The sequence below is a fragment of the Apodemus sylvaticus genome, chromosome 11 (assembly GCF_947179515.1).
Source record: "Apodemus sylvaticus chromosome 11, mApoSyl1.1, whole genome shotgun sequence".
Lineage (NCBI taxonomy): Eukaryota > Metazoa > Chordata > Mammalia > Rodentia > Muridae > Apodemus > Apodemus sylvaticus.
In genome coordinates this window covers 47,700,314-47,718,985 of record NC_067482.1, presented here as the reverse complement: position 1 = coordinate 47,718,985, position 18,672 = coordinate 47,700,314, and the positions used below count along the sequence as shown (strand labels likewise).

The following is an 18,672-nucleotide window of genomic DNA, read 5'->3' as shown; positions in this document are numbered from 1 at the left end:
CAGGCAAGGCTACGGTTTCTACAAAGCACACCCTCAGTTAAGTACATATACTCTCTTGGTACTCATCAAAGCCAAGGACAGATTGCTGATTGCTTCTCTATCATTAAGCAGCCAATCCCATCAGAGGGTTGCTATGCTGAATTAGACTTGACGAGACAATGACTTTCCCTTTAACAGAGTAACATTTAAATGGTTATTATATGACATATATTATATGATGGCTTTATATGACATCAAGTCCTTTCATAATAGGTTTTTTTCAAGTTATTCAAGACAGGATATCTCAAAAAGCAAATGTATAAACAAAAATACAGCCATCCTTGTCTTAGAAACTTTGGAGACTACTCCTATTTTATTATTTATTAAAGTGTTTTATTTTATTTTATGGGTGGTTTGCCTACATGTATTATGTGGACCACATGTGTGCTGGATGCCCATATGGACTGGCAGAAGAACTGAATCTCCAGGAACTGGAGGTTCAGATTATTTTGAACTATCATATGAGTGCTAGAAATGGAGTAAACCTGAGTCCTTTGCATGATCAGTAAGTGATCCTAATGGTGGCGTTATCTCTATTTAGCCCCAAGAATGCCTTTCCAAAATAAAGAGATATTGACAAGCAAATTAATTCTTCTAATCAGTAAGCTATAATTTTCAGATAATATAATGAGTACTTTAAATATTCACCCATTTTGAGCTTTACAACAATAGTCATTCCCACAAGGGGGAGTTATAAGGATCAAAATAACTGATGAGAAACACTACAAATACCTGTTGATTTTATTGAATTTTTACTACCTGTATATAGAGCAGCTCTTTAACTGTTGACAGCCACCCATCCATCCACACACACACACACACACACACACACACACACACACACCATATATACACAAACCCCCATACACATACTTATCACATATCCCCCCCACACGCATACTAAGAAACCAAGAGAAAGCAAACTACTCCTGACTAAGGTACAGACTTTAGAAGATGCATGCCAAAGGGAGTAAACATGGTAGTAATATATATGATAATGTCAAAAATCAATAATAAAATGCAAAATTGCATAGCAGAGACTAGATAAAGAAACTGCAATCATCCCATCCGATTTACAAGATGGAAAAGCAACTGGAATTTAATAAAGGAAGAGGTAACAATTGCAAGCATTCCTCCAAACTACTCCTGCACTTTTATCACACTAGATTGTAAATATCTGGAAAATTTATCTCCTGTGGCTGTCTCTGTTGCTAGAATCTCAGTCAGAGAGACTCTTGCTTTAATCGCACTGCAGTGCATAATGAATACGTGCTGAGTGGAATTAAGTGGCTTCTTCTGATGGAAGAAGTGAATTGTTATCCAGGGCAGGTATTGAATTAAAAGCTGTACCAATCTGAAGGCATCCAAGGTGACTTACACTTTTGATGACATTACCCAATTCCTTAATTTCTCGAGACTGATTCAGTAAAACCATTCCTCCGTGTACCTCTTAGGCTGTCAATATATTTAACTTTCCCTCACAACCTCAATTTCTAGAATAAACAGTGTATCCTGTAAATTGCTTTCTTTATTTCTGGTACACAGATACTGCTGTCCCCCAGTATTTCATATCAGCCTTCTTATATACTTTGGCCTGCTCATAAGAACCCAAAGAACCCTAAGTAAGACATTATATTAGTAATTCCTTATAAAATCCAAATGGGTATACATGACCTGCAAAGCTTTTCACAGCTTCCTGCCGGGCAACTATCAATGTTCACATCCCCTAGTACATATGTCTCCGAAGCACTCCCACCCACGCATGGGGCTTATCTTCAGACTTTTGCTTGCTTTGCTGTTTAGACAATGTCCACAATGCTCAGGATGCTCTCCTGGGCTCAGGCAATTTTTCACACTTTGTCTATATTTTTTTGTTATATACATCCAGATCATATATGGCTCTTTAACATCAAAGAATTCCGTGAAACTCTTAAACCTCAACTCATGTCACCTCCTTCATTTTCTCTTACTAATTTCTCACATTATAGGTCACATTTTGTCCTAGAATAATCAAATACTTAACTGTGTGATGCAATATGATCTATGTTATGCAGACTGGGGTTAGAGCTCAAGATGGAGCCAGACTTAATATTCACAATCCTGACCACCACATAAATAAATAAATAAATAAATAAATAAATAAATAAATAAATAAATAGGAGCTAAAAAAAAAACCTTCCTTTTGTTGTAAGAGTTTATATGTTACAAGAGAATAGTTGGCTACCAAAGATAAATATTGTGGAAACTTTCTCAACCTCATTTTCAAAACAGCTATTATTATTTACAAAAAAACCTATAGCACAAGTTTATAAAACTCACAAATTAAAACACTGTATTCTCAGATTTCACCCTACTATAGAACATCAGGGTTTCAGTATTCAGCCATCAAGTCTCTCCTCTGTGGTCCCATGCATCACGCTATAAAATTCCTCATTTAAACATCTATCCAATATATTAGAGACAGAAGCAGGTCTGTGTAATATAAGCCATATTTACACTGTAAAAATAAGACAATCACTCATTCCCCAATGTTATATCCAAGAGAGTTTTAAATCTCCTGCTTATTAACTGACTCCAGAGGAGTGCTGTGTTCAATTATTATTCATTTGAGAACATCTTCAGCATATTCAAATGTAAGTATACCTTAATTACAAAACTGTAAGGTAAAGTTCTTAAGACCTGAAGGGTTCACAATAGAACATGGGAGTCTATGTACACAGCTTTAAACTGAAAGGAAACTCTTTATTGATAATAGTCATGCTTTAAAATATTTAGAAATCCACGTACCTGTAAAGGTGTTCAATTAGAGCGGCGAGTGTTGCTCTGTTGACCCCAGGAAGAGAGCGGATGAAGGCTCTGTACCTGTCAGTTCTTGCCTTTTCATCTTGTGTATCTAGGGAGAGAATTCCTGACATTTAAACTAATCAGCCTTATTGTACATGTATCTTCCTGTATTATTTTAAGTAGTACTTATAAGCATATAAATGATATAATCAGGTCTCAAGAGAGACATATTTTGACATTTAACACAATTGACTGTAATTCTGAAAATTAAAATAATAACTGTTCAAGCATTACTCAGTCATATATTCTAGTTTTTTCAAAAGGGCAGGGCAAAAGGGTCTTTTATACAGTGTATTTTATGGACTTTTACATCTTAACAGGAATACATTCAATAAATTAATTAAACTTTAGCACATGTTGAGGAGCTAAGCCAAAGGTGTAGTATGTCTGACTACAGAGGGGCTTCATTATTGGTATTTGAAAATGATATGCTGACCTCTTTTCCTTATAAAATCCTAAATATCTTTCCAAATCTATAAGACATCCCAGAACCATGAACTGTAATAGTCCTTTGATCCACATCAAGGGCCTGTTACCAGACTTGCTGCCTTCAAATCAGACAAAAAAAAAAGAAAAACATGGAATAGGTGATGTATAGGACTTAGTACCATAATTCAGATTTAGAAGATAATGGGCCTTCTGTCTTTATTGTAAAAAGAAATTAATTGGTCCATCAAAAGACAAATGAGAAAGCATTGCGCCCTCTCCTCTTAACTTCAGAAGACAAATCTCTGGCATAACTGAGAACTGGGAACTTTCCACACAGAGGAATTCAGAACAAGTGGACCAGTCCAATCTCTTAGTGGACATGGGAAATTCCAGCCACTTTTCTTAGTAACAACATTTGCTGATGTTTCACTCTTCAGGTTCAATCCCCAATGACATTTGGAAGCTACAGGTTTTCACTTCCTGCTTCTCCCTACTCATTACTCAAGAGAAGCCAGGGACATTCCAAAGATTCATTAGATATATACAGCCCCTTTGAAAGCTCTGTAAGATACCCAAGGATGGAGGAAAGGTGACACATTTACCAATAACCCTCCTATTAGAAATAACAAGTTTTGTCTCCTGTGTACATTTAGGCTGCACATGAGACCTACAGAGGAAATATCATACCCAGAGACAATGCTGGAAAAGCAGGAAGAGAAAACACCCAAGTTACCAAACAAATTTATAAGTAATCCAAATATTTTCTGCCTGTCATCTAGTTTATGATTTTAGAAACAACCTCACATATTTAAAAAATCCAATTAACATTATAATAATTATCAAGTAATAATTCTAGTAGAAAGCATTTCATGGACTTTATAAAAATAAGTAGATATTTTCAAAACAAAGCAATTAGAAAGCAAAACTTGGGAAAGATTTCATGTCATATAGGAAACATGACGAGTAGCCACAGGGTGTATCTTGGTGAACAGAGAGCTTACTGTGCAAGTACGAACACCTGAGTTTGGACACTGAGAACTCTTATGTTAAAAATACAAGCATGGTGCTGCAGGCCTGAAATTCAAGCACTGGCAGGTAGAGACACAAGATCCCTGGGGCTTTCTGGGAAGCTGATATAACCATTTAGAAAGCTTCAAGTTCAGTCAGAGACAATGTCCTATAACAATGAGGTAAAAGCAAAGGAGTAAAGCAATTGGCACCAATTTCTGATAAGCATACACCAACACACATGTGTGTACGCATGTATATACCTACACACAAGTTCATAGGAATCTATACACCCACACATGTCTGCATAGACATGCATATAAAACCACACACATGTGCACAGATATGTATACACTCATATACATGTACACAGGCATATATATATATATTATATACATGTACATAGGTGTGCATATACCCACACACATGCATGTATAGTGTGCACAGGCATGTATACACTCATACACACGCACACAGGCATATATATTATATATATATTATATATATATATATATTTTATACACATGTACATAGGCATGCATACAACCACACCCATGTGCACAGGCATGTACACATCATATACACATGTGCATATACATAGGCATGCATACACACACATACAGACACACACAGACACAGACACACACACACACACACACACACACACAGATAAATTCTAAAACAAAACAAACAAAAAAGGTGTTTTGACCATGTGACATGCCCTGGAGTTTGTTGATTTGATAAATTCAGTGGCACTCTTTTGGAGGAAAATCTATTTTCATCTTCTCAACAGGTATTAATTGCAGATAGCTCCCTGGTTGGGGGTTGGGATCTTATGTGTACTGCCTGATCTTGGTGATGGGATTTTGTCTAGTTTGAACACATATAAGTTTTTTTTGCATGCTATTACAGTTTGTGAATTTGTCTATGTATCAATTCTGTTGTGTTTCTTTTTAATTTTTCCTTTTTCTTATTTATTGAGACAGAGACAGAGACAGACAGAGAGACAGGGACAGAGTGAGAGAGAGAGAGAGAGAGAGAGAGAGAGAGAGAGAGAGAGAGAGAGAGAGAGAGAGAGAATATACATGAAGTTGGGTAGAGACCTGGCTGGGGAGGACATGGAAGGATTTGAGAGAAGAAAACAATAGCTCAAAACACACTGTCTAACTTATTCAATTATCAACACAGTAGTAGGATTCTTGGAATTGTAATTCTTGAGTCGTACCTAGACACAAATAAACTAAGAACACATGGATAAAACTGTTTGACACAATTGCCATCTCTCATGTACTATGAGGTGACTTGATATTATAGAAGCTTTCAACGATCCTGATATTAAAATCAATGTGGAGTACACACTGACAATGTGATTAAAACTGCAATTTTGTACTACAGTTTCCATTGAACTGAACATATGAGATACAAATTTCAATCTGTCAATCATGGAGCAACAGATTATATTACATAAGTAAAATAATCAAGAAAATAAAAAAATAATTATAGAAAGAATTCAGATAATTGAATAGTGTTCTTAGAACACTCCTGTTTTTTTATAAACAGTTGGTATACTATAAGAATTCTTAAGTTTTTTACAGTTTTGTTTTTGTTTCTTTCATTTGTTTTTGTTTCTCTGTTTTACCCTCGCTGTCTTAGAACTCACTCTGTAGAACTGCCTAGCTTTGAAATCAAATATCTGTCTCTGCCTCCAGCATGTTTGGAAAAAAGGTATATGCCACCATGGCCTGGCAAAATCAAAAAATTTTAATCTAATTTTTTGGGCAAAAGTAGGATTAGTTCAGGATGTGGTTTCTCCATGTAACAGCCCAGGCTGTCCTGGAACACTCTCTGTAGACTAGGCTGGCTTCACTCACAGACATCAGTCTGCCTCTGCCTTTCAAGTCTGAGGATTAGAAGTGGGCACTACTACCAAAATTCTTAGCTTCAGTCTAACACTCGCCCAGTTGAGTTATGAGACCCCTAGCGTATGCAGCAGAGGCCTGTCATCTTTGGCCTCAGTGGGAAAGGATGTGCCTAAATCTGAAGAGACTTGATGTCCCAGGGTAGGGGGATCTGGGTGGGGTCTGCCCTCTCAGAGGTGAAGGGGGGATGGGATGGAGGAAGGAACTCTATGAGAGGGGACTAGTAGAGGAGCAGCATTTGGGAAAGAGAGAGAGAGAGAGAGAGAGAGAGAGAGAGAGAGAGAGAGAGAGAGAGAGAGAGAGGGAGGGAGGGAGGGAGGGAGGGAGGGAGGGAGGTGGGTGATAGATATAACTTAATTTTTTTTCTAAGCTTTAATTGAGGCAGATACTAGGGACTTTTTCTATAAGGTCACTCAAAATTATGGTTTACAGTGAGATCCAACACTACATATTCAGAAATGGCTAAGAGGACATATTAGGTCTATCAGCAAAAGACCTACAGGCTTATAAAAGGTATCCCCAAGAAAATTACCAAATAACTCATCCCCAAGTCAAAGATAAAACTTTACTTTCCAAAGCTGGTCCTTGTGCTCAGTACATCTTCACAGTCAACAGAGAGCAGACTTGTCCTCATTTAACAATCTTAGCAGAAAGTTATTGGCTGTCTATTTTCTGGTGAATAATTTTACAGGCATGCAGACAAATTTTACTCATTCATTAATTATATATAATTTCAGTTATTCATACTAAAACTATCTTTAAGATGAATATTGCCAGGAAACTGGCCTCATGGAGACACTATCTGATGAAATAGTTTACAACCAAGTCAATTATATTGTCCTTGGGATTATACTTAACCCTGTTGATTAGACAAATGCCTGAAAGCAAATCAAAGACTAACTTTTGAATTGGACAGTTAAATCTCAAAACATTACATTTTTAGTGACAATTCTATTCTCTCCTTACTAATATTATTCAGGAGTATTAGAGAAAAATTTAAAACTTTCATTTATGATACAATTTTAAAATTAATCCCTTCAAAAAAATATTAATTCCACTTAAGATTAAACATATCCTCCTGATCCTGGAAAGGATTGATCTAGCATGGGAAGGGAATATAAGGACAGAGAAAAAGGAGGGAGGTGATTGGAGAAGGGATGGAGAGAAGGTTTATGGGACATATGGGGAGGGGGGATCCGGGAAAGGGGAAATCATTGGGAATGTAAACAAAGAATATAGAAAATAAAAATATTTAAAAAAGATTAAACATATCCAAATTCAAGAGCCTATTTTAAAAAACCCTTTCAAAAGAAATTTTATATATAATAAATATATTTATTATTATGGTACATATAAAGCTAAAATTAAAAACTGGAAATATAGAGATTGAAAATAGGCATTTTGAAAATACTTTAGATATGTGAAATGCTAGCAGTATACAAAAAATAAGAATATTTATATATCTAACAAGTGTGGAATAATAGTTATAAAACAATAAAAGGTAAAAATATTAAAATGTTCTTATTGGGATACTTCAGCCAAGGAGCTAGTTTTAATAAATGTATATAAAATATTTTTTTGAGTTACCAAAATAAGTCAGTGTCCATGAGGTTAAAGACTCCACCAACCGAGGAGTACACATGGCTCTGGCTGCATATGTAGCAGAGGATGGCCTTGTCAGGCATCAATGGAAGGAGAGGTCCTTGGTTCCTATGAAGGTCTAATAGATGCCCCAGTGTAGGGGAACTGAGGGCATGGGGGTAGGAGGGGAATCAGTAGAAGCAGGGGAGGGGGATAGGAGAGGGGATTTCTGGGAGATGGGTAAACTGGGTAAGTGGATAACACTTAAAATGTAAATAAATTAAAAAATAACATAATATCCAATAAAGACTTTATCTTTATTGTTGTTGTTGTTGTTTGATACAGAATTTTTTGTATAGTCCTAGCTGTCCTGGAACTCACTCTGAAGACCAGGCTGGCCTTGAACTCAGAAATCCACCTGCTTCTGCCTCCCAAGTGCTAGAATTAAAGGCATGCACCACCACTGCCCAGCCTTAATAAAGACTTTAATAAGTAATTGGTTTATTAATAATTTTATTCCTTATGTTTTCACATAATGTAACACAACTTTACCTCATTAAGTGGAATCCCTAGAAAGTGAATAAATTTTTTGTCAGTTATTATTTATATGAGTTAGGGTAATCTTCAAGACAAATAAGAAATATACAGTAATTTTCAGATGATTAAAGACAAATAGAAAATCCTAAGTATTAAGTTGGAAGGCTGGCATGCTATCTGGACCCAAGAGCATTACCTAATGCAGAGACCCAGTATGGATAGAGCTCCTTTGTGAGGAGAGCGTCATCAATATCAGACAGAAAACGCTTCAGCACGCCTGTTACGTCTTCAAGTTGATGTTTTCCAGCTCGCAACTTAACACTTCTTGCATCCTTTTTGAAACTCTCCAGGAGTTCACTTATGTGCAAAGGATCACCATCCTTTTGATAAATGTATTTGCATCCTAACCCTGTGATTAAGAAAAATTAGAAAGTTATATGATGAAATCACAGTCATAATCTACTGGGATATCTTGGGAATGGAACAGATCCTTCTGTGGGATCACAGACAAAATAAATCAACGGCCATGAGGTTAAAGACTGTGCACTCCTCAAATGTGATTCAAACGGGAACATAATTAATGAGTTAACCCATCCTCAGTCAACATCACTCAGGACTGCCTCTAGTTCTCCATACTAACATTGTCTGTTGTAGTTTTACATCAAGAATTTATTCACAGAAAACAAGTTTGCCTACAACTGGAAACAACAATGTAAAATTTGATATATGCTTTCTCATATTCTCACCACATAGTCCATTAGTTTTTGCTGCGTCAACCTATAACTTTCCCTAATATTTCTAACTCCCCAACTCCCCAGACACGACATATAAGTCAAACTAGCACTAAGTAACAGGACAGGGAGCAAGGATGGCAGTGTTGATACACACACACACACACACACACACACACACACACACGTACACCCTTTGGGTCCTCTGCAGGTCTTCCTCCTTGTGAAATCAAGCTGAACTCACTGTCCCTTTTCAATATCATCACATTACCATACAGTCTCTCCTGGAAATCTTGCTTCTGGGTTTGGAACACTGTCATTAAGTATATCAATAGTGTTATCTAGATGCCTGTCAGTTTGGGATATTGACAGTTGCTTGAAGCACTTGACAAGTCTACAGAATCTCCTGCTAAAATTCTCATAATCATGGATTTTATGGTTTTCACTAACATTTTTCTCCTTCTAATAGCTCTCAGGTGCTCTATTTATTTTCTTTTTTCCAACCTCACTTCTACTTTCTTTTTGCCCCATTAGAAAACTCCCCGGATTCGGTTGGCAAGAATTTTATTGAGTATTTTTGCATCGATGTTCATAAGGGAAATTGGTCTGAAGTTCTCTTTCTTTGTTGGATCTTTGTGTGGCTTTGGTATCAGCGTAATTGTGGCTTCGTAGAAGGAATTGGGTAGTGTTCCTTCTGTTTCTATTTTGTGGAATAGTTTGAAGAGTATTGGTGTTAACTCTTCTTTGAAGGTCTGGTAGAATTCTGCACTGAAACCATCTGGTCCTGTGCTTTTTTTGGTTGGAAGACTTTCTATAACTCCTTCTATTTCTTTAGGCATTATGGGACTGTTTAGATGGTCTAGTTGGTCCTGATTTAATTTTGGTATTTGGTATCTGTCAAGGAAATTGTCCATTTCCTCCAGATTCTCCAGTTGTGTTGAGTACAGGCTCTTGTAGTACAGTCTCTTGATGATTTTTTGGATTTCCTCAGTTTCCGATGTTATATCTCCCTTTTCATTTCTACGTTTGTTCATTTGGATACTTTCTCTGTGCCCTTTGGTCAGTCTGCCTAATGGTTTATCTATCTTGTTGATTTTCACAAAGAACCAGCTCCTGGTTTTGTTGATTTTTTGTATGGTTCTCTTTGTTTCTACTTGATTGATTTCGGCCCTGAGTTTGATGATTTCCTGCCTTCTACTCCTCCTGGGTGAAATAGCTTCTTTTTGTTCTAGGGCTTTCAGGTGTGTCATTAAGCTGGTAATGTATGCTCTCTCCATTTTTTTTTGGAGGCACTCAGGGCTATGAGTTTTCCTCTTAGCACTGCTTTCATTGTGTTCCATAGATTTGGGTATGTTGTGTTTTCATTTTCATTGTGTTCTAAAAAGTCTTTAATTTCTTTCTTTATTTCTTCCTTGACCAAGGTATCATTGAGTAGAGTATTGTTCAGTTTCCACATGTATGTGGGTTTTCTGTTGTTTCTGTTGCTATTGAAGACCACTTTTACTCCATAGTGATCAGATAGGAGGCATGGGATTAGTTCGATCTTCTTATATTTGTTGAGGTCGGTCTTGTGACCAATTATATGGTCGATTTTGGAGAAGGTACCATGAGGTGCTGAGAAAAAGGTATATTCTTTTGTTTTAGGATAGAATGTTCTATATATATCTGTTAAATCTAATTGGTCCAAAGCTTCAATTAGTTTCATTTTGTCCCTGTTTAGTTTCTGTTTTCCACTGATCCTCCTGCGTGTCACTGTACCAATACCATGCAGTTTTTAACACTATTGCTCTGTAGTATTGCTTGAGGTCAGGGATACTGATTCCCCCAGATTTTCTTTTGTTACTGAGAATAGTTTTAACAGGATTGAAGATCCAGAAATGAACCCACACACCTATGGCCACTTGATCCTCGACATAGAGGTTGAAAACATCCCATGGAAAAAAGATAGCCTTTTCAACAAATGGTGCTGGTTCAACTGGAGGTCAGCATGCAGAAGAATGCGAATTGATCCATCCTTGTCTCCTTGTACTAAGCTCAAATCCAAATGGATCAAGGACTTCCACATAAAGCCAGACACTCTGAAGCTAATAGAAAAGAAACTGGGGAAGGCCCTTGAGGACATCGGTACAGGGAGAAAGTTTCTGAACAGAACACCAATAGCGTATGCTCTAAGATCAAGAATTGACAAATGGCACCTCATAAAATTACAAAGTTTCTGTAAGGCAAAGGACACCATCAAGAGGACAAATCGGCAACCAACAAATTGGGAAAAGATCTTCACCAATCCTACATCAGATAGAGGGCTAATATCCAATATATATAAAGAACTCAAGAAGTTAGACTCCAGAAAACCGAACAACCCTATTAAAAAATGGGGTACAGAGTTAAACAAAGAATTCTCACCTGAAGAACTTCAGATGGTGGAGAAGCATCTTGAAAAATGCTAAACTTCATTAGTCATTAGGGAAATGCAAATCAAAACAACCCTAAGATTTCATCTTACACCAGTCAGAATGGCTAAGATTAAAAATTCAGGAGACAGCAGGTGTTGGAGAGGGTGTGGAGAAAGAGGAACACTCCTCCACTGCTGGTGGGGTTGCAAATTGGTACAACCACTCTGGAAATCAGTCTGGCGGTTCCTCCGAAAACTGGGCACCTTACTTCCAGAAGATCCTGCTATACCACTCCTGGGCATATATCCAGAGGATTCCCCACCATGTAATAAGGATACATGCTCTACTATGTTCATAGCAGCCCTATTTATAATTGCCAGATGCTGGAAAGAACCCAGGTATCCCTCAACAGAAGAGTGGATGCAAAAAATGTGGTATATCTACACAATGGAGTACTATTCAGCCATTAGAAACAATGAATTCATGAAATTCTTAGGCAAATGGATGGAGCTAGAGAACATCATACTAAGTGAGGTAACCCAGACTCAAAAGGTGAATCATGGTATGCACTCACTAATAAGTGGTTATTAACCTAGAAAACTGGAATACCCAAAACATAATCCACACATCAAATGAGGTACAAGAAGAAAGGAGGAGTGGCCCCTGGTTCTGGAAAGACTCAGTGAAACAGTATTCGTCAAAACCAGAACGGGGAAGTTGGAAGGGGTAGATGGGAGGACAGGGGAAGAGAAGGGGGCTTACGGGACTTTCGGGGAGTGGGGGAGCTAGAAAATGGGAAATCATTTGAAATGTAAATAAATTATATCGAATAAAAAAAAAACCTAAGGAAAAAAAAAAACGAAAACTCCCCGAATGATAATCAAACCACCCTTATCATTCCACACACAACATGCCTATTTTTACCTGAGTTTTAATCCTTAGATTTTGACTCATGAACACATACATGCACAGAGACAGACACAGCCTTATAGGACATTATAAAAATGTGAAGGAATTGTTTTTTTTCTTTATTTTTTGCTTCTTTCACCAGCTTAACTTCCGATCATATTTTAAAAACCTGCTCTTCAATCTCATTAAATGGCATTGCTTTCTCCTTACCTTATGCCAAGTCAGAATCTTTGCACCTCACTTGATTAAAAATATGTCAAAATGTCAGTTTTCTTTCTGCTCATATGCTATCATCTGTGCCTTATACTTCTTCAGTATGTTATACAGCTCCCTGCTCCTACTCTTATGCAGGCCAAATGAGTCCATACTATGTCAATGATGTGGCAAAAACATATAGTCCTGTTAGTCTTACTGTCAAAAGCCTAAAAAATATCTCTATGTGCCTTTCCTAATGCCTGTAGGGAAAACTTATACAATTTTATAAAGATGTATTAAAAATCTACTGGAGCTGTTTCAACCTCATGTCTCTTGTATAGATCCTATCTTTTAACTATATACTTTGGGCACAGTGAACTTCACACACACTGTTGGAAATAAACAACCACAAAACTGTCTATTACACCCTCTACTCTGGGGTCAACTGATAGCCTAGTTTAGAACAAGGAGCCTCTCTACGGCCATGAGGTCAGAATCGTAGATGCTAAGATATAAACACCTGCCTATGTGCTCATTTCTCAACTACAAATTTATGATGCCCTAGAAGACAAGAAGGCAAGAATTAAGTCTTGTCTTCTTTTTATATCTGTCAGGAACAGTACATGGGGAATGTCAAAGGCATTTGGTGAATGACTACTTACTGCAAAGATAAATAAATTGTATAAATGAATTTTTACTATGTGCCCAGAAAGTAATATTCCTCACTGAAGGAATTTCTAATATCTAATGCTTAAACAGCTTTAGCAGACTGAATGAAATTATAATAGAGCTAGAAAGATGGTACAGTGAGAAAAGAATTTTGCTCCCAAGTTTGCAAGCTTAAATTTGATCGTAGGAACCCACAAGACAGAAGGGAACTGAATCCCAAAAAACTGTCCTCTGACCTATACACACAAGCTGTAGCATACATGAATGTGCATATGCATGCATACATGCACACACAAACACACACAAAAACACTTTAAAGTACAGAATATAATTTTATATAAACTGAAAAAATCCTCCAATAATTCATTATTACACTTTATTTAAAGATTAAGTTCATAATACATTTTGAACTTGGTAAAGTTCAAAACGTTAACACGAAGAGCACCGAAAATTGGCCTTTACATTTTAATCCAGATGCTGAGATATTCAAAAATAATTGCTACTATAGAGACTTCCAGGCAAACATTTGCATCCTGTGAGCTCTATGCAGTACGGAGGTTCCCATCAAATCTTTATGTTAATGAGTATAGCATAAAAGTTTTTCCCCATTTTCTGTTTAAAATATAAACAACCTTTACTGGATTTTTTTTAATTTAAAGCAGAAGTTAATAAACATTGCATTAGTTATAAAGTACCTAAAATATATGAGATATAGTTGATACAATCCAGTGGTTAATAATTTTAAATTCAAATAAACACCAAAGGGAAACTTGCAACTGCCCCAGAGAAACTTCCAATTGATTACACTGAAACTCCTCATGCTATTTTAATCGTTTGTCGGCTGAAAAAAGATGCTACGCCACCATGAAACTAACATGATGCGAAAGTTCCCTGTGAGTTTATGCCCTTCCTAACACAGTATGTGTGTTCACATATCGCTGCGAATTACAGCCAAGCTAAAGTGGACGACTACGGTACATAAAGACAACCATTTCCAGTACTCAATTAAACAGGGCAGCTGATAAGAAATGTGTACATGCACTGTGGTCGCAAAGAAGGCCCTACTGTAAGGCCTGCATATAGGGTTAGTGAAAGGCCTCAGTATATATTCAACACAAATAAAATATATATTGAAAAAATATGATTGGATTACATTTGAAATAAAATACTTAAATGACACTCTAACCCAAAGAACTTAAATACACATACTATAAACTTGACATCCTAAAACAGCTTTACATCAAAGTACTTATTTCTGATATAGGGTCATCTATCATGGTGTAAGCTTCATACATAGAATATTCACATATTCCAGGTAAACTGCTCACTCTGGCTACATGTTTCCTAAGAAACAAGACAACACTTTACTAAATCTTCCTTATTATGTATGCCTGGGTCTTTTCAAGTTAATATACCAAATATCTATAATACTGAGAGAATAAAATATTAATACAACTTCAGAAATACTAAGTCTATCACTTTATTCTTCTCCAGATTTTTTTTACATAAATGACATGTATCCAACATTTAAAAGGTTGAAAACACAATATATTCAAAATACAGGTCAGAGTCTATATAAGCAAGCAGTAGAACATTAGCCTAGCTTGCAGTAAGACCCTGGATGTGAACCCAGAACCACATACATACCTACATACCTACATACATACATGCAAACAAAGTTTCTATAAACAAACAATAGAAAGTTTCTATCAATTAGATATTTGAATGATGTATACAACTAAGAATGAATTTGAGGATTCACAATAATTTGAAAATAAATATAAAGATAAATGTCTAGGTAAACTTATAAAACCCACACTATCACACAAAATTAAAAGTAGGTACAGAGCCAATCCTTTTTTGTTCACTAGTTGCTTATAAAAGTATCTGTGGCAAATAGCCCAATCATTAAAATGTTATGTATGTCCACAGTTCATGCAAACTTCTGACCAATACATGATGAATGAAACACACACACAAACACACATTGTATGCTTGTTAACAGCAAGTACAACATTTTGTATATTGTTTCAAGGTTTGCTATTTCAAAAAAAAATACTTAAGCACGGAGAGCTGCTCTTGGCTTTGTTCTAGAATTTTTATAACTGAAAACAGTCTTTACTACTTTTAGGGACATTTTATACCATTTTATTTACTGGGTTCCATAGTATTTTCATGGTCATGAAGGATCAAGGACATGGTGTGAAAGCCTTACCAGTGTAAATGTGTTGCTGGAGACAGGGGCTGGCCTGCTGAGCAGTGACTGGGCTTTAAGGTTTCACTGGTGTACTTACAAAGGGAAAGGCACTAATTCGTTCCCAGGGAGGCACCACTTAGAAGCTGTAAGAGTGATATCCTAAGTTCTAGGAGTTGAATAAACATCCTCTGATACTTACCATACTGTGTAACAAATGCTATGCAGCTGTTCACAATAATGGGGACGTCATTCTTGCAGAGCTGCTGATCTTGTAATGCGTCACCATCTGTACCTGCTGCTTTTTCAATTGCAGTATGCCAGACTGTGAAATCCAGCTTGGTGTGCCCATGGATATACAGTGTTCTGTGAAGTTTAAAAAGCACATCTTATTATAATTTTCCTTTTTTTTTAAAAGAAAATTATTTTCAACACAGATTACCCTAAAATCCACATATATGTGATCTTGTCTCACACATTAAAAAAATAAACCAACTTTCTTTTACCTTCCACCCTACCAGGTGTGTGTCCCTCCCTCTCTCTGTTGTCTGTTAAGGTCGCACAGTACTGAAGAAGCTCTACCAATCCAGTCATCCTCTCCCTAGGTCTCAATTTCCATCTCTAAATAATTCAATGAAAACTACTGCGGTAAACATTGCCAGTGTCTTTAAATATACTCCTGGCTAATGAAAATATTTTGTAATTGTCAATTCCATTGCTTTTAAAAGTGGGGGGAGGGACAACACAAACTGATTTGCCTTTTCTTTTCAGATTTCCATTCTTTGAGATCTGAAATTTCTTTTCTTTTTCATTGGATTTTTTTTATTTACATTTCAAATGTTATCCCTTTTTTTGGCTCCCCCCAGAAACCCCCTATCCAATCCCCCATCCCTTGCTTCTATGAGGGTTTTTCTACACCTACCCACTGAAACCTGCCTCACTTCCCTAGCATTCCCCTACACTGGGGCATCAAGTGTAGAACCAAGGGCTTCTTCTCTCACTGATGTCCAACAAGGCCATCCTCTCCTACCCATGTGGCTGGAGCCATGGGTCTCTCCATGTGTACTTCTTGGTTGGTGGTTTAGTCCCTGGGAGCTCTGGGGATTCTGGTTGGTTGATATTGTTGTTCTTCCTATGAGATTGCAAACCCCTTCAGCTCCTTCATTCCTTTCTTGAACTCCTCCATTGGGGACCCTGTGCTCAGTAAAATGGTTGGCTGTAAGCATCCACATCTGTATTTTTCCATTGTGCTCAATCTAAGTGCCTCTACAGACTTTAAGAATGATCTAGATTCCTATCATTAGGGTGAGGCTGTCATCTCTTTGACACCTATTAGTGAGCCCTAAACCCAGATCTCTAGGCTAGAACTGGACAGATAACAACTTGCTAAAATCAAGGGCAAGTGCAGAGCTAGATCTGGTGGTTTGTCCTGTTTGTATTCACAGCTCTTGGCAGGGGAAGGTTAGAGGATCACAAGTTCAAGACAACATAAAGATAAAGTAGGGATTCCCGGCTGGTAGCAATTATATAGCAAGATGATGCTCCAAGAAAACAAAACAAGACACGATAAGGTATTGCAAGCAGGTATTCCAAAAGGGAAGCCAAACTCCACGGCTACTTTGTTCATAACTCAAATGAGAGCTCTGTGTTTCACCATTGGGGAACTGATCATACCAGCACACAGCTAAACACCCTGCAGATGTTCTCTTTCCTCTAAAGTGTGCTGCTAATAAACACTGTATTTGGATACCTCCACCATGGAACAGGAATATGGTAACTGCCATTATTGTGATAGCCATCTGCTCTGGGACACATTGAGTCTCAACTGACTCCACATGAGTCTTCGGAAGTTTAGAATCATTATCGTAGCTTAGCATCCTTTGCCAATCACTTTCACATGCATGCACCGTTTTATTATTGTTATTGCTATTATAATCTGTAATATTTGCTCTTTCTGGTCTTCCTCTCCATTGCTGCAAAACCTTCTAATATTCTTCAAAGTCACCACAGCCCCTGACAGGATTGTCTTCTTGATTTCCTCTTAAAACTCTATTCCTATTACCAGAATATAATTTCATCAATAAGGTGAGGCTGGTGACAGCAGTTTGGGATACTTGTCTTATCTTTAAAGCTTTGGTTTTTAAGTGAAAGGGTCTCCATGACTTAGCCTGAGCTTTTCTCTGCAATTTTGCAACAGTTAATCTTTGGCTGCACTGATGGCCCCTCCTGGCCAATGACATAAACCCTGTGAGGTTCCTAGCTGCTCTCTGATAGCTCCATACACTTATGCCCATGGGTCCTGTCTTAACCAATAGTTGCTTTGCCGTTGGTTTTACCATCTGCTGTTCCTGTACAATTTACTGGTCAGATGCCAACCTTTGCACAGCCTTGCAAAGAAAGAAACTTGGTCTCTGCCCAAACATAGTCTCTGCAACGTACTGGTATATTTTTTCCAAATATTATCCTCAGTACAAAATTTAAAACCTGAAATTCCAATGCACATCAAGTATATTTTACTCTAAGGCAATTGTACGTTTTTTTCTTTTTTTTAAGATTTATTTATTTTATGTTTGTGAATACATTGTTGCTCTCTTCAGACACACCAGAAGAGGGCACCAGATCCCATTACAGATGGTTATGAGCCTCCATGTGGTTGCTGGGAATTGAACTCTGAACTTCTGGAAGAGCACTCAGTGTTATTAACCACTGAACCACCTCGCTGTCTAGCCCAAGGCAGTTTTTGTTTGTTTGTTTGTTTTTGATCTTTACATACTTTATTTTTTTATTTGATATATTTTTATTTACATTTCAAATGATTTCCTCTTTTCTAGCCCCCCACTCCCCGATAGTCCCATAAGCCCCCTTCCTTCCCCCTGTTCTCCCACCCACCCCTTCCCACTTCCCTGTTCTGGTTTTGCCTTATACTGCTTCACTGAGTCTTTCCAGAAGAAGGGGCCACTCCTCCGTTCTTGTACCTCATTTGATGTGTGGATTATGTTTTGGGTATTCCAGTTTTCTAGGTTAATATCCACTTATTAGTGAGTGCATACCATGATTGATCTTTTGAGACTGGGTTACCTCACTTAGTATGATGTTCTCCAGCTCTATCCATTTGCCTAAGAATTTCATGAATTCATTGTCCCTAATGGCTGAATAGTACTCCATTGTGTATATATATATACACTCCATTGTGTATATATACCTGGGTTCTTTCCAGCTTCTGG

At 37.2% G+C, this 18,672-nt stretch overlaps 1 protein-coding gene across 2 annotated transcripts in view; it reads right to left on the bottom strand.

Annotated features, from left to right (window-relative positions):
- The window catches only part of Arap2 (ArfGAP with RhoGAP domain, ankyrin repeat and PH domain 2), a 169,855-nt gene that overhangs the window by 41,603 nt on the left and 109,580 nt on the right, over positions 1–18,672 (bottom strand). For both annotated transcript variants that reach the window (XM_052199605.1, XM_052199606.1), the window contains exons 20-22: positions 15,651–15,814; positions 8,554–8,766; positions 2,827–2,932 (exon numbers count right to left, since the gene is read on the bottom strand). In XM_052199605.1, the coding sequence (XP_052055565.1) occupies positions 2,827–2,932; positions 8,554–8,766; positions 15,651–15,814 (483 nt within the window). The remainder of the gene's footprint in view (positions 1–2,826; positions 2,933–8,553; positions 8,767–15,650; positions 15,815–18,672) is intronic.